The 17,467-nt window shown below is 39.8% G+C and overlaps 2 protein-coding genes across 2 annotated transcripts in view; both read left to right on the forward strand.

Moving 5' to 3' along the window:
- The first annotated feature begins 1,047 nt into the window (after nucleotides 1-1,047).
- LOC121386252 (E3 ubiquitin-protein ligase TRIM56-like) overlaps nucleotides 1,048-17,467 on the forward strand; it is a 97,272-nt gene continuing 80,852 nt past the window's right edge. The window contains exon 1 of the mRNA XM_041517095.1: nucleotides 1,048-1,172. The gene's annotated coding sequence lies outside the window, so the exon portion shown is untranslated. The remainder of the gene's footprint in view (nucleotides 1,173-17,467) is intronic.
- On the forward strand, nucleotides 12,775-13,911 carry LOC121385815 (probable E3 ubiquitin-protein ligase TRIML1). Its single transcript, XM_041516604.1, has 2 exons — nucleotides 12,775-12,965; nucleotides 13,344-13,911. The coding sequence occupies exons 1-2, from the start codon at nucleotides 12,775-12,777 to the stop codon at nucleotides 13,909-13,911; spliced, it is 759 nt and encodes a 252-aa protein (XP_041372538.1).

Genomic DNA, 17,467 nt, shown 5'->3' on the forward strand with positions numbered 1-17,467 from the left:
TGTCTGAGAGAAAGTGCATATAAAAGATCCTTTACTGCATTAAGAAAAATGAAGCGGGTTTCCTCTGATGACTACGAGTCAGAACTACCAGATGTTTGATATCCAATAGCCGATGATTAATTAACCAATGTGCTCTAGTGGTGTTGTTAAACAAAACAAACTATTCTTTGTAGGTGTAACTACCCTCATTTTTCCCTACACGCTTACAAGTTCCGAGTAAATTTGTTTTCATTTGTCATGATAATACGTAGAAAAGTCAGTAGTTCTGGGAAGTATGCAATATTATTATACCTGCACGCCAGGTGTGTCGGCGACTATGTAAACAGTTTTGGTCGTGGGGCCGGCGAGGCGAACCACTTAACACCGTTATGTGACGTCGTATATTGATTAGAAGGGCATAGAACAATCATTCATGTGATTGTTACTTCGGTTTAGCCTGAACTTACTTTCGTCAGCGTAACGATATTAAAGGGACATACCCTAGTTTCAGCCCGTGAAAATTAACACTAAGTTTAGTTAATCTACAAACCTGTAGCATATTTGGATAAAGTTACAATTGAGTGAAACATGAGTCTGTGATTTTGAGATGGTGAAATACCCTCTAGAAACAGACTACTGTTATCTCCCAGACACACGCGCATTTTTAAAAATATGATAAATGCATTTTGTGATATTAAAAACACCAGGATGACCAAAAACACTTCGAATGTACGGAAATGGATCATCTAAACAATAAAATCTAAGTAAAGTATGATTTCAGTTATCAAAAACGACTATAATAGTAAAAATATGCCTTAGTGTTTAAAAACTAGGGTATGTCCCTTTAATGGAGTGGTGTATAAACAGGCTGATAACCCATATAAGGTAATAGTGTATGTTTTTCGTAGAAGAGATAACGGGACTATTTCACCGTCACGAGATAGATTGAGATTAGTGACAACTGACGACGTAGTACGTGCTGTGTGCACAAATAACAATGGTGTTGTCGTTGTGAACTCTTTATTTAAGCTAATTATAAAGAAGAAAGATGGTGTTGTCAACATTTTATTCATATTCACTTTCAAGAAGGATGGTAACTTAAGTTGTGTAGTTTCACGGGATCACTGAACAGAAAGTCCGATCACCCTCGATGTTGAGTGTGGGCGTGGCAGTGTCACAGTCAGTCACATAAGGTCAGTATTGGTTGTAAGATGCAGTTAAAATACAGAAATACGGTACAGTATCGAGTGGGTGGGTGGGTGGGGGGGGATATTTAATGATGGGGTACAGTATCTAGTGTGTGTGTGGTGTGTGAATTTTTAATGATGGGGCGGGGGAGGAGGCACAAGCCATCTTTTTCTTTATTTATATAGAGTAGGACACTGATGAATTGATGGGGGGGGGGGGGGGGCACTGGTCCATCCACCCTGGTTCCTAGAAGCCTGAATAATAATAGTAGTTTTGTATACATTGTAACTGGATGTAGTCTGGTAAGCAATAAATAACCCCAGAACTCTATACAGGGGTTATGGTTATTTGTGTTTCAAAGTAACCTTACACCTGTATGCGGTATAGCAATAACCACAGAAAACTGGTAGATGCGTTTTCAATGGATTTGAGTCAGGTCAGGTCAGGTCGTGGGATTTTACGCGCGCATTCAGAGCAAGCTGTTGTAGCGCACGTCTGTCATGGGTCTATAAACCTGTCAGATATTGTACGGGACCTAGATAGACTTCCTGAAGAGCCATATCGATCGATAGAAGTTGCTATGGAGAAATCAATTCTTTGTCAGCGGGTTAAGAGGTGGGGTTTTAGCTCGGTCGGTTGACTGTTCGCTTGAGGTGCTTGCGACGCAGGATCGAACCACCTGGGTGGATCCATTCAACTTAATGTGTTTCTTTTATCGTTCCAACCAGTGGAACATAACTGCTGCCATCTCTTGCTGCATTAAAAAAAGTGTATCGAGTTTTCTCTGATGAAAGAAAGAAAGAAAGAAATGTTTAATTTAATGACGCACTCAACACATTTTATTTACGGTTATATGGCGTCGGACATATGGTTAAGGACCACACATATTTTGAGAGGAAACCCGCTGTCGCCACTACATGGGCTACTCTTTCCGATTAGCAGCAGCAAGGGATCTTTTATTTGCGCTGCCCAGATGCAGGATAGCAAAAACCATGGTCTTTGTTGAACCAGTTATGGATCACTGGTCGTTGCAGGTGGTTTACACCTACCCATTGAGCTTTGCGGAGCACTCACTCAGGGTTTGGAGTCGGTATCTGGATTAAAAATCTCTGATGACTACATGCCAGAATTACCAAATGTTTGACATCCAATAGGCGATGTTTAATTAATCAATGTGTTCCAGTGGTGTCGTTAAACAAAACAAACTTTAACTACTCAAGGAGGGCTTCTATTTTGTTCTAACATATTCAGGGCTTCTATTTTGTTCTAACATATTCATTTGGGTTCAGTATATATATATATATATATATATATATATATATATATATATATATATATATATATATATATACATATACATATATATATATATATATATATTGTGTACATGTAGGTAGACTTGTTAATGTGCTGTAAAGTCCCTGTGAATTCTTGTCAGCGGGTGGAAACACTCACCTCCACCCGTATTTGTCTGTAATTATGGACACGGTAGGTCGCCTATCGTGTCTCATATCTGGGTCAGTACTGACAACTCGGCTACCTGGAAAAGGAAAGAATTCCGCGAAACGCTTGTCTAAACATGTTCGGTGACAGTGTGCGAATGTTGTTACGCAGCAGGGTACGAGTTCCACCCTTTCGATGGTTAAGGTTAGTTTTAGGTTTAGGGTTAGGGTTAGTCTTTAGAGCCTTGATATAGAGGGGTACGGGTCGAACTCTTTGCAATAATCAACATTGGACAATTATTGTACCATAGGCGGCGGGGTGGGTGGAAGTGGGATGGGGTGGGATGGTGATGTCATTTGCATCTCATCCCTTATAAAATTTAAAATCATAGGATAATTAAAACTTTTTCTGTAGACAGAATCTGATGGGTGCTTCTCTTACGCTATAACCTGAATATAGTCTGTCACCAACCAGCTTACATTGCAGCCGAGCTACGCCTTGCTACGTTGAAGTTACGCGCCGCTGACGTGGTAGTCTGTCACCGGCATAAGATTGGGCGAGGCGTAGCCCAGTGGTACAGCGCTCGCTTGATGCGCGGTCGGTTTGGGATCGTTCCCCGTCATTTGGCCCATTGCGCTATTTCTCGCTCCAGCCAGTGCACCACGACTGGTACATCAAAGGCCGTGACATGTGCTATCCTGTCTATGGGATGGTGCATATAAAAGATCCCTTGCTGCTAATTGAAAAGAGTAGCCCATGTAGTGGCGACAGCGGGTTTCCTCTCTCAATATCTGTGTAGTCCTTAACAATATGTCTGACGCCATATAACTGTAAATAAAAAAAATGTGTTGAGTGCGTCGCTAAATAAAACACTTCCTTAGAACATTTCGGCATAAGAAGGAAGCAATGTTTTATATATCGACACACTCAACACATTTCAAGGGCGGGACATTAAAGGCCATGGTATGTACAATCCTGTCTGTGGGATGGAGCATATAAAAGATCCTTTGCTACTCGTAAAAAAACAAGCGGGTTTTCTCTCCAAGACTAGACGTCAAAATGGCCAAATGTTTGACATCCAAATGTTTCACCGTACATCAGGCGAGCACTTCACCACTGGAATACGTTCCTCCCAGGTTATCCAACAGTTAAAGTTAGTTTGTTTTGTTTTACGACACCACTAGAGCACATTGAGTTATTGATCATTGGCTACTGTATGTGAAATATTTGGTAACGTTGAAACCCGCTACATTTTTCCATTAACAGCAAAGGATATTTTGTATGAACCATCCCACAGACAGGATAGCACATACCACAACCTTTGATATACCAGTCGTGGCTAGAACGAGAAATCGACTTTATCAACAACAAAACATAATTAAACTGAAGAACACATTTTATTGTTTGTTTGTTTATTTTTGTTTGTTTTTGTTTTTTATGTTTATCATTATTTTTCTATATTTTGTTTCTTTGTCTTGTTTGCTTGTTTGTTGTTTGTTTAAATTTGTTACGTGTGTGATTGTTTGTTTGGTTGGGTGTTTTTGTGTTTTAAAAACAATTTTAACGTTTGATATACCAGAAAGAACAGATTTAGGTGGGTTTTTTTAATGTTTCTTTGTTTTGATAGGTTTTTGGTGGGGGGTTTGGTGGGTGTTTTGTTTCCTTCTGTGTGAATGTCTTATTTTTGTTTAGTGTTAAAGGTACGGCGCTATCTCAACATGCTAGTATTTCAAAAGAGATTCAGTCCATTTATCTTACACAATAGTTAACAATACTTTGTGATATCTAATAATGTTACTAATATAGAACGTGGTCTCTAACAACATACACATACACCGCCCCTGGACCCAGTCGCTAACAATATACTTATATACCGCCCCTGAACCCAGTCACCAATAACATACGCATATACCGCCCCTGGACCTAGTTTGTAACTGCATACGTATAAACCACCCTGGAACCAGTCACGAACAAATACGTATATACCGTCCCTGGTCCCAATCTGTAACAACATACGTATATACTGTCCCTGGACCCAGTCTCTAACAACATATGTATATATCACCCCTGGACCCAGTCACTAACAACATACGTATATACCGCCCCTGGACCCCGTTTCTAACAACATACGTATATACCGCCCCTGGATCCAGTCTCTAACAACATACGTATATACCGCCCCTGGACCCAGTCTCTAAAACCATACATATATACTGCCCCTGGACCCAGTCTCTAACAACATGCGTATATATCGCCCATGGACCCAGTCCCTAACAACATCGTATATATCGCCCCTGGACCCAGTCTCTAGATCTCTTAAAACATACGTATATACCGCCCCTGGACCCAGTCCCTAAAACCATACGTATATACCGCCCCTGGACCCAGTCTCTAAAAACATACGTATATACCGCCCCTGGACCCAGTCTCTAAAAAAACATACGTGTATACCGCCCCTGGACCCAGTCTCTAAAAACATACGTATATACCGCCCCTGGACCCAGTCTCTAACAACATACGTATATACTGCCCCTGGACCTAGTGTCTAAAAACATACGTATATACCGCCCCTGGACCTATTGTCTAAAAACATACGTATATACCGCCCCTGGACCTAGTGTCTAAAAACGTACGTATATACCGCCTCTGGACCTAGTGTCTAAAAACGTACGTATATACCGTCCCTGGACCCAGTCTCTAAAAACATACGTATATACCGCCCCTGGACCCAGTCTCTAAAAACATACGTGTATACTGCCCCTGGACCCAGTCTCTAACAACATACGTATATATCGCCACTGGACCCAGTCTCTAAAAACATACGTATATACCGCCTCTGGACCTAGTGTCTAAAAACATACGTATATACCGTCCCTGGACCCAGTCTCTAAAAACATACGTATATACCGCCCCTGGACCCAGTCTCTAAAAACATACGTGTATACTGCCCCTGGACCCAGTCTCTAACAACATACGTATATATCGCCACTGGACCCAGTCTCTAACAACATACGTATATACCGCCCCTGGACCCAGTCTCTAAAAACATACGTGTATACCGCTCCTGGACTCAGTCTTTAACAACATACGTATATACCGCCCCTGGACCCAGTCTCTAACAACATACGTATATACCGTCCCTGGACCCAGTCTCTAACAACATACGTATATATCGCCGCTGGACCCAGTCTCTAACAACATACGTATATATCGCCCCTGGACCCAGTCTTTAACAACATACGTATATACCGCCCCTGGACCCAGTCTCTAACAACATACGTATATATCGCCGCTGGACCCAGTCTCTAACAACATACGTACATACCGCCCCTGGACCCAGTCTCTAACAACATACGTATATATCGCCGCTGAACCCAGTCTCTAACAACATACGTATATATCGCCCCTGGACCCAGTCTTTAACAACATACGTATATACCGCCCCTGGACCCAGTCTCTAACAACATACGTATATACCGCCGCTGGACCCAGTCTCTAACAACATACGTATATACCGCCCCTGGACCCAGTCCCTAACAACATACGTATATACCGCCCCTCGGCCTAGTCACATGAAACCCAAGAGGTTGTGTTCATGGGGAACTTGCTTAAACGTTTTGATGATGGGGTACCTTACTAGCACTGGCAGAGGCGGGGGAAGGGGCATGGGGGCAACACACAATCACACATGGGTTTTTTCTCCACCACGTTATGTATTTTACTGTCTCCACGTAATATGACTCGTAGACAACGTGCTTGAAAATGTGGTGCCCCCCCCCCCCCCCCCTCCCGATAAAAAAAATTCTGTTTACGCCAGTAGTTAATAGGTGTTCCCTTCAACAAACATAGATACGATGTACATAACAACAAGGCCAATCACACATTTAGTTTATACTAATATATTGCCCTACTTGAAGAAAGAGTGTCAAACGACTTACGCACCACATTTTATTTACGGTTATATCACACTGGATATTGACTAGAACGACAAAAGACAATTATTACTAGTATTCATGTCAAGGCAAGACCTTTTCAGCGAAACGTTCTTACCTCAGTTTAACGATATTAATGGGTGGTATGCAAACAGGTTGATAACCCATATAAGGTAATAGTATAGTTTTTCCGATAAGAGATAACGGGACTATTTCACCCTCACGAGACAGATTGAGATTAGTGACGGCTGACGATGTTGTACGTGCTATGTGCATAAATAACAATGACGTTGTCGTGCTGAACGCTTTATTTAAACTAATTATAAAGATGAACGATGCTGTTGTTATCGAGAGGAATAATGGTGTTATGAACATTTTATTCATATTCACTTTCAAGAAGGATGGTAATTTAAGGTGTGTAGTTTTACGGGATCACTGAACAGAAAGTCCGATCACCCGCCATGTCGAGTGTGGGCGTGGCAGTGTTGCAGTCCGTCACATGAGGTCAGTATTGGTTGTTAGATGCAGTTAAAATACAGAAATACGGAGCTTTCTAGCTATGATTTTGTCTCTTACAATTTAGCCTATATTCTGTGGTAACAAGGGTGGTGTCGGGAGTAGAAAATAGGTTGTTGATTGTGTGGGTCGGTGGGTTGTTGGTGCATGCAATGTAACAAGGGCAAGTTGAATTTGTTGACAGCGAGCGAGATGTCTTCAATTCATTTTTAATACCTGCAGTGACTTGCTCAATGTGAGGGTTATCGTCGCCCCGGCCGATTCTAACAGCTCTGATTATAAAAAGGGGCGGGACGGTTATGGATCGATCCCTGTCATAGGCCCATTGGGCTATTTCTGGTTCCAGTCAGTGCACCACAACTGGTATATGCTATCCTGTCTGTGGGATGGTGCATATAAAAAATCCATTGCTAGTAATTGTTTAAAAATGTGTCTAAGACGCCATGTCAAAATTACCAAATGTTTGACATCCAATAGCTGATTATTAAATCAATGTTCTCTAGTGGTGTCGTTAAACAAGAAAAGAATAAAAAACCCACTTCTTATATATATTAAGATATTAAACTGGGGGTGGGCTTGCGGCGGGGGGCGTAACCTCCAAGTCCCCACCTCTAGCTATGCCAGTGAGGAAGAACTACCGCGGAAGACGAATTGACATTAATTCATATTAGCATTGCTGCCAGATAGCTATATAGGGTTGTAAATCAATCATTACGCATTTTAACGTGGATTATAACTAATATTGTGGGTAGAATGATGGAAATATAAATGGTGAAAAGGTTTCAGATCTGCTCATTTTCCCCGAATGGCGCTCCATTAAAAACACACCAGTTAAAAATAATATGAGTAGATAAAATTATTTTTTGTGTTTAACAACACCACTAGAGGTCATTGATTGATTAAACATCGGTTAATGTATGTCAAATATTTGGTCAATTTGACGTCTAGTCTTAGAGAGAAAACTAGACACATTTTTTTGAAATTAGTAGCAAGGGATCGTTTATATGCACTATCCCACAGGAAGGGTAGGTTATACCACGGCCTTTGATATACCAGTCGTGGTGCACCTGCTGAAACCAGAAATAGCCCAATGGGCCCACCAACAGGGATTGAACCCAGAACGACCGCGCATCAAGTGAACGTTTTACCACTGAGCTACGTCCCTCCCTTTAATATGAGAACAACTAAAGGTCACATAAGAACATCTGAAGTGGGGCGGGGACCATATTTAGTGATGGGGTACAGTCTCTAGTCAAGGGGTGGGGGGTGAGGGTGGGGGGGGGGGGGGGGGGTGGGGGGAGATAAGCAATTGTTTCCTTTATATAGAGTAGAACACAAAAACCGTACCTTTTTGTCCTCGAGCTGGGGTTGGGGTGGGGTGGGTTCCTAAGTCTGAATAATAATATTGGTTGTGTAAACATTGGAACTGGATGTATCCTGGAAGCAATAAATAGACCCAAAACTATATACAGGGGTTATGGTTATTGTGTGTTATACAGGGCTTATGGTTATCGTGTTTTATACAGGGCTTATGGTTATTGTGTGTTATACAGCGGTTATGGTTATTGTGTGTTATACAGGGTTTATGGTCATTGTATGTTATACCAGGGTTATGGTTATTGCGTGTTATACAGTTTTATTGTTATCAAGTGTTGTACAGGGGTTATGGTTATTGTGTGTTATACAGGGGTTATGGTTATTGTGTGTTATATAGGGCTTATGGTTATCGTGTGTTATACAGGGGTTATTGTTATCGTGTTTTATACAGGGGTTATGGTTATTGTGTGTTATACAGGGGTTATGGTTATTGTATGTTATACTGGGGTTATGTTTATTGTGTATTATACAGGGCTTATGGTTATTGCGTATTATACTGTGGTTATGTTTATTGTATGCTATACTGTGGTTATGTTTATTGTGTTTTATACAGGGCTTATGGTTATTGCGTATTATAATAGGGTTATGTTTATTGCGTGTTATACATGGGTTATGTTTATTGTGTGTTATAGAGTTATTATTGTTATTGTGCGTTATACAAGGCTTATGTTTATTGTGTTCTATACAGGAGTTATGATTATTGTGTGTTATACAGGGGTTATGATTACTGTGTGTTTTACAGGGCTTATGGTTATTGTGTGTTATAGAAGGGTTATGTTTATTGTGTGTTATACAGGGGTTATGGCTATATTGTGTTATACAGGCCTTATGGTTACAGTGTGTTAAACAGGGGTTTTGGTTAGTGTGTTATACAGGGATTATGGTTATTGTGTTTTATACAGGGCTTATGGTTGTGTGTTATACATGGGTTAAGGTTCTTGTGTGCTTTACAGGGCTTATGGCTATTGTGTCTTATACAGGACTTATGGTTATTGTGTGTTATGCAGGGCTTATGGTTATTGTGTTTCAAAGCAACCTCACACGTGTATGCGATAACATTTGAAGATGCATTAACACTGGCGTCCAGTATATCAACCTGTGAGATACTGTACGGGACCTAGATAGACTTGCTGAAGGGCCATATCGATCGATAGAAGTTCCTGTGGAGGAATCCTTTCTTTGTCAGCAGGTGTAGTGACGGCATTTAGCTCAGTCGGTTGACTGTTCGCTTGAGATGTTTGTCTTGCAGGATCGAACCACCTTTTTCACCGTTGTAAGCAGTGCAACACAACTGAACAAAGGCCGTGGTATGTGCTTTCCTGTCAATAGGTAAATGCATATAAAATATCCCTTGCTGCATTAGGATAAATGCATCGGATTTTCTCTGATGACTACATGTCAAAAGTACCAAATGTTTGACCTCCAATGGGCAATGCTTAATAAATCAAAGTGCTCTAGTTTTGACGTTAAACAAAACAAAATTTAACTACTCAAGGCAGGCTTCTATTGTTTTCTAAAATATTCAACTGAGTTTAGTATATATTGTTTACGTGTAGATAGACTTGCTAATGTACTGTAAAGTCCCTGTGAATTCTTCTCAGCGGGTGGAAACATAGACTTGCTAATGTACTGTAAAGTCCCTGTGAATTCTTCTCAGCGGGTGGAAACATAGACTTGCTAATGTACTGTAAAGTCCCTGTGAATTCTTCTCAGCGGGTGGAGACATAGACTTGCTAATGTACTGTAAAGTCCCTGTGAATTCTTCTCAGCGGGTGGAAACACTGACCTCCACCCGTATCTGTCTGTAACAGGGGCGGGACGTAGCCCCGTGGAAAAGCGTTCGCTCGATGCGCGGTCGGTCTGGGATCGATCTTCGTCGGTGGGACCATTGGGCTATTTCTCGTTCCAGCCAGTGCACCACGACTGGTTTATCAAAGGCCGTGGTATGTGCTATCCTGTCTGTGGGATTGTGCATATAAAAAATCCCTTGCTGCAAATCAAAAAGAGTAGCCCATGAAGTGGCGACAGCGGGTTTCCTCTGTCAATATCTGTGTGGTCCTTAACCTTATGTCTGACGCCATATAACCGTATATAAAATGTGTTGAGTGCGTCGCTAAATAAAACACTTCTTTCTGTTTGTAACAATGGGCACGGAGAAATACAGGTAGGTCGTCTAGCGTGTCTCATATCTGGGTCTGTACTGACAGCTCAGGTACCTGGAAAAGGAAACAATTCCGCGAAACGCTTGCCTGATCATGTTCGGTGACAGTGTACGAATGTTGTTATGCAGCAGATGTAAGAAGGAAGCAATGATTTATATAACGACGCACTCAACACATTTAAAGGGCGGGACGTAGCCCCGTGGTAAAGCGTTCGCTCGATGCGTGGTCGGTTTGGGATCGATCCCCGTTGCTGGGCCCATTGGGCTATTTCTCGTTCCAGCCAGTGCACCACGACTGGTATATCAAAGACCGTGGTATTTGGAATCATGTCTTTGGGATGGAGCATTCAGAGGATCCTTTGCTAAAGAATGTAGCGAGTTTTCTCTCCGTGACTAGACGTCAAAATGACCAAATGTTTGACATCCAAATGTTTGACCGCACATCAGGCGATCACTTTACCACTGGGCTACGTTTCGAACAGTTAGTCAGTATGTTTTGTTTAACGACACCACTAGAACACATTGATTTATTAATCATCGGCTATTGGATGTGAAATATTTGGTAATGTTGATTCCTACTACATTTTACACATTAACAACAAATTATCTTTTGTATGAAACATCACACAGACAGGATAGGACATACCACTGCCTCTGATATAACAGTTGTGGCTGGAATTAGAAATCACGTGTTTTCAACAACGATTTACTTGGTTTTTTGTTTCGTTGGGGGTTTTTTTTGTTTTTTTCCACATTTCTTAAACCAGTCGTTGTGCAGTAGCTGGAACGTGAAATGAAGTTTTATTATTTTAAACTGAAAGGACAAATTTTATTTTTCAATGTGTTTTTGTTTTTGTTTTTGTTAGTCTTTTGGTGTATTTGTTTTCTTCCGTCTGATTGTTAAAGGTACGGTCATACCTTAACATGCTAATATTTCAAAAGAGATTCAGTCCATCTATCTCACACAATAGTGATATCTTATGTTACTGATAGACAATGTGGTCTCTAACAACATACGTATATACCGCCACTGGACCCAGTCTCTAACAACATACGTATATATCGCCCATGGACCCAGTCTCTAACAACATACATATATACCGCCCCTGGACCCAGTCACAAACAACATACGTATATACCACCCATGGACCCAGTCTCTAACAACATACATATATACCGCCCCTGGATCCAGTCACTAACAACATACGTATATACCGCCCCTGGACCCAGTCTCTAACAAAATACATATATACCGCCCCGGACCCAGTCACTAACAACATACGTATATACCGCCCATGGACCCAGTCTCTAACAACATACACATATACCGCCCCTGGACCCAGTCACTAACAACATACGTATATACCGCCCCTGGACCCAGTCTCTAACAAAATACATATATACCGCCCCGGACCCAGTCACTAACAACATACGTATATACCGCCCATGGACCCAGTCACTAACAACATACATATATACCGCCCATGGACCCAGTCACTAACAACATACGTATATACCGCCCCGGACCCAGTCACTAACAACATACGTATATACCGCCCATGAACCCAGTCACTAACAATATAGGCATATACCGCCCCTAGACCCAGTCTCTAACTTTCAAGTATGTTGGTAAATTAATTTGTGTCCTTTCTGGGGGATCGCTGAATAGGAAGTCCAATCACCCGCCTTGTTCAGTGTGGGGGTGACAGCGTGATAGTCCGTCATATGGAATTGAGAAACATGAGGTCAGTATTGGTTGTGTAATGTAATTAAAATACAGATATATGGATAGACTTGACAAACATACAAACCGCTGGATAAAGGGTGGTGTCGGGAGTAGAAATTGGGGGGGGGGGAGGGGGTGTTCATTGGGTAGGTGTTTTGTTTCGCGATTCCAAGAAAGTACACAACTTTCACGTATATGTCTGCCTAAACTCTCTCTCTCTCTCTCTCTCTCTCTCTCTCTCTCTCGCACAAGCGACCCGCCCGCAATCTCTCTCTCTCTCTCTCTCTCTCTCTCTCTCTCTCTCTCTCTCTATATATATATATATGTATGATTTGTTTTTTTATTTCAGGTATGGACGGACAGTTGTACAACTGTTTACATAAATTAATCACAACTAGATGGTAGCAAGTTATTCGTTCTACCATTCAAGTGACTAACCAAGTCGAATCAAGATGGCTGAAAGCAGTGTTGTTCCACTCCTTGAGATACGTGACGAGTTCATCACGTGTGAGATTTGTTTGGAGTATTTTGATGATCAGGACATATCTCCACGTATCTTGCCGTGCTTCCACAGTTTCTGCTGCCGATGTCTGGAGTCGATTTGGGAGAAGTCACCAGCTGGTGTGAGATGTCCCAACTGTCGGCAAGTTTGGCCTGTTCAGAATACGATATCGGCAACATTTCCACAAAACAAGGTACTGATGAATTTAGTTGAATATCTTACAATGAAGAACAAAGTGGATCAAATTATGTGCCATGAATGTCCTGTCAGTTCAAGGGCAACAATGCGTTGTTTGGACTGTCGAGAATTCATGTGCGAAGTATGCACAGCATGTCATAAAAAATTTACAATGTTAAAAGCCCACAACATTATTTGTATTAAAGAATTGGTTAATATACCTCATGATGATTTTTTTCACCAGACCGATACATGCAAACAACACAACAACATGAATTTAGATCTATACTGTAAGCATTGTTCAACTGATATCTGTTCATCGTGTGTTCATGTCTCTCATAGAGACCATGAGATACTGGATCTCAAAGATGTATATGAAGCAAAGATAGACCACATGAAAACATCACTGAAAGATATTCAAACTTCATCAGACAGAGCACAGAAGTATACATCAAGACTTTCTGAACAAAATGCAACTCTAGATTCGATGAAAGAAAATAATTGTAAATATATTGATGATTCCTATGAAGAGATTATTCAAAAGTTGTCTGAGAAAAGAAAGCAGATGAAAGAAGATATCATTTCAAACATAGACAAACAAAAAGCTGACAGAGACGAGCACATGAAGTTGGTTGAACAGTCAGAAGTCCTCAAGGTGGACCATGTTCTGCACTGTAAGCAAGCCGTGCAATTCGCACGAGCTGCTGACTTTATAGAAATGGCTCCGACCCTTGAAGACAAACTTCGCTCTGTGATGGAAGGTACGGAACTGGTTGATATTCCTATACAAGAGGTTACCATCGATGACACGTTCAAGCAGATAGAGAAAATTATCGAGAAAACTGGTGTAATATGGAATGGAATTATTTTCAACAATAACAACTCGGGTATGGAATTTGATATTTGTTAATATTGATTAAGACAAAAATTAATAAATTATTAAATGATAATTTCTGTTATTAAACTTGCTATTTTTATTATAACTAGCAAGGACACACCACACACACACACACACACACACACGCAGAGAGAGAGAGAGAGAGAGAGAGAGCGAGAGAGAGGAGAGAGAGAGAGAGAGAGAGAGAGAGAGAGAGAATATACATTTAAAAACTCAATATCTGATCTAAACAAGGTTCACATACACGCACGCACGCACGCACATACACACACACATACATACACACACACATACGCACACACACACACATACGCACACACACACACACACACACACACACACATGGAGCTGGGATATATATATATATATATATATATATATATATATATATATATATATATATATATATATATATATATATATCCCAGCTCCATAGTTAATTACTAAACGTTTTCATACATATTCATGGTTTCTATCAACAGAATACATTAAATGTTTATGTTATCCTGTCAGTCTTTTTAATTATTCCTCTAAACACAAGGTCTAAATTTCATTGTTTTTGATTCTATGAAATGGCCACAACTGCTTACAAGATATAAATCACATGGGTAACTAGTTTGCATGCATATATATATATATATATATATATATATATATATATATATATATATATATATTATATATATATATATATATATATTACATAATGAGAATATATCTCTATTCCTATTGGTCGAAAACAGTCACATGACCGTCCGTAAATAGTGGTATTGCCCTGAGACGGTATCACCGGTCCATCAAAAGTGATATTGCCCTGGGAGATTTAACCAATGAAAATGAAGATGAGACAAAATTCTATCCAATTGATGAGTAGGTAACGTAATGCAATGTCAACTGCTGATAACGGTAATGTAAAGAAGCACAAACTTGTGACAAATCGCTTTGCTGTCCTTCAACAAAAAGATATCATCTTTAATCATACTGAGTTTAATTCCGCAAACACGACAAAAACAAGGTCAGTAATCATCAAATTGTATATGGAATGTCTCGCAGATTTAGAAACGTACATGATACATCAAAATGCAGTTGGAATCGGCACTCTCAAGATTTTATGTTGCAAATAAAAAAAATGCATTTGGAGGTAAACGGTAACTGTACAGTATAAATGTATGTTAAGATTTATCACATTTTGTGATTTATTTTACTTTTAATATGATTTTTGACACTTTTGCTGGTTATAATGTCTCGAACTTGATTTTTGTCTTAGTAATGTTTCAACTGTTTATTTCCGCATTCCACTGCGTGTCATACAACGTCATAGGATTACGTGACGTCACTAAATCCCTTCGTTTTAAGGCTTTGCGGGAAATTATGTGTTGGCGTATTTCGATTCTGATAAATAAAGCAGGAATGTATGAGTCTTATGGATGACATTATGTAATAAAACAATTATTGACCGCATTTCGGGCAATATCATGTTTTATGGACTGAAGAAATTGATATTGACCTCGGCCGCAAGGGACCTGGCCAGTGTGACCATGTAGACAGGTGGATGTGTTATACAAGTAAATAGGAACACACGGAATAGTCTACTATGAAAACAATTTCTAAAGTGGAATGGAAAAGTGTGTCAACAGTCGTCACTAAAATGTAACATAAGAGAGGAAATATAAATATTTTTACCACATAAAAATATTATTCAGCATAAATTGAACACTTTTTGTTGAAAGTCACTCTATTAATCACATTTTCAAAAGTAATTTATCTTTGATTACTTTCCACTGCATTATGTTACCTATTAAATTGATCCACGGGACGCCGAAGGTTGCACGTGAGAAATCATTGTACAACCACAAAAGTGGAACATTGCCAATGTGTAATGGCTGGACAAACATAGTGGTAGACTGCCGCAAATTGTCATGTGTCATGGCTGAATAGCATTTCAGTGTTGAGTAAATCAATTACTGTATAATGTATATTGTACTGTACATGTATATGTGGGTATATTTCAAAAGGAGTCAACGCTAGACCCACAATTTCAAGTTAGCAGGTCAAACTGGATTTTGCCCTCAATAATTTCCTACGTGTTAAAAACAAATCTGGTTTAAGCTACTATAAACATTAGGAATACCAGAAACACGTGGTGTACCAACATTAATATTCTGAGGATGAAAATATAAGCAATATCCAATTTTATTCATTAAAAGCCTTGTTAGCCAGGGGGAAGTTTAAATGTCTGTAAAGTCAGGAATGCCCCCCTAAGAGTCATGACTGACATTCCTTAATGAAGTATAATAATGAAGAAACCACTGTAAAATGTATATCTAGGTGTGGCAAACGTATTAATTACAATTATTCTGATGAAATGTGCCTATAAAAGACAAAAGGTTAATCAGAGAAGTACGTTAGTTAATTTAGATTAAAACATGTTTCTTGGTTATATTACCTGACACGAAAACTAGTATTTTCAAATATGTCCATATCTTGTAACCATTACAACAAGTACAACTGCTCTTTGGAAAAAATAACATGTGGTCAATATATTTTGTGGCACTATGAAGAAAGCACTGCAAAATGTATATCTAGGTGTGGCAAACGTATTCATCACAATTATCCGACACCAAAATATAATTTTCATCCGAGAGCAAAACTAAAGTGCGTATAGAAGACAAAGAGTTAATTAGAGAAGTAAGTTAGTTAATCAAGATTTCAAACCTGTTTCTTGGTTATGTTATTCGACACCAAAACTAGTATTTTGAATGCCCATATCTGGTGACTATTATGACAAGTTCAACTGCTCTTTGGACAAAATAACATGTGGTCAATATATTTTGTGCCCGTTATAGCAGGTTCAACCATTCATTTTGGTCAAAACATAGTGGCCGTATTGAACATTTGGGTGGCTGTTATATACAGGTAAAATAAAGAAGGAAATGCATTTGGCTGGATTTATGGTGCCCGTTATGGAGAGGTGACCAGTATATACAGGTGTCCGTTAAACCAGTCTCACCTATATTTATATATTTGTTTCAGACGAGGATGTAGTGAAAAGAATCCTCTTCCCTGTTGATGGACAGTCAGAACAGTACAGAACACTTCTCTGTAAGTAACGTCCACGTGTACCTCTACAAACATGGACACTTTATGTAGGTATTTGATTGAGTAAACATGGATAACAGAAAGTCTACTTCCTTTCTAACTGAAACCAGGGCCCGTGCTTATAAAACTTAAAGTCTAGACTTAAAGTCCAGACTTTAACGTAATACTATTTGAATGGCGTTGCCAAGACGTTAAAGTCTGGACTTTATTAAAGTGTAGACTTTAAGGTTTATAAGCACGGGGACAGATCTTATTCTTATAAGCACGGGGCCAGATCTTATTTGCTTCTCTGAATTTATTAAGTGAAAAGCATGACGGGCTGCTAGTCACCCACCTCCCTCCCAATAATTGGTAATATATCATAAGGCAGAGACGCATTTTACTTGTAGAATGTATGGAATTGCATTTCAGGACAACTAGTTTTCAAAATTTTACGGGTGAGCATACCCCCGAACCCCCTAGAAACTTC

The sequence above is a fragment of the Gigantopelta aegis genome, chromosome 12 (genome assembly GCF_016097555.1).
Source record: "Gigantopelta aegis isolate Gae_Host chromosome 12, Gae_host_genome, whole genome shotgun sequence".
Classification (NCBI taxonomy): domain Eukaryota; kingdom Metazoa; phylum Mollusca; class Gastropoda; order Neomphalida; family Peltospiridae; genus Gigantopelta; species Gigantopelta aegis.

Excerpts from the sequence above, each read along its gene's own strand:
- LOC121385815 (XM_041516604.1), top strand. The coding sequence starts at position 12,775 with ATGGCTGAAAGCAGTGTTGTTCCACTCCTTGAGATACGTGACGAGTTC. Across the intron at positions 12,966-13,343 it reads GTGAGATGTCCCAACTGTCG|AGACCATGAGATACTGGATC; the intron begins GCAAGTTTGGCC and ends TGTCTCTCATAG.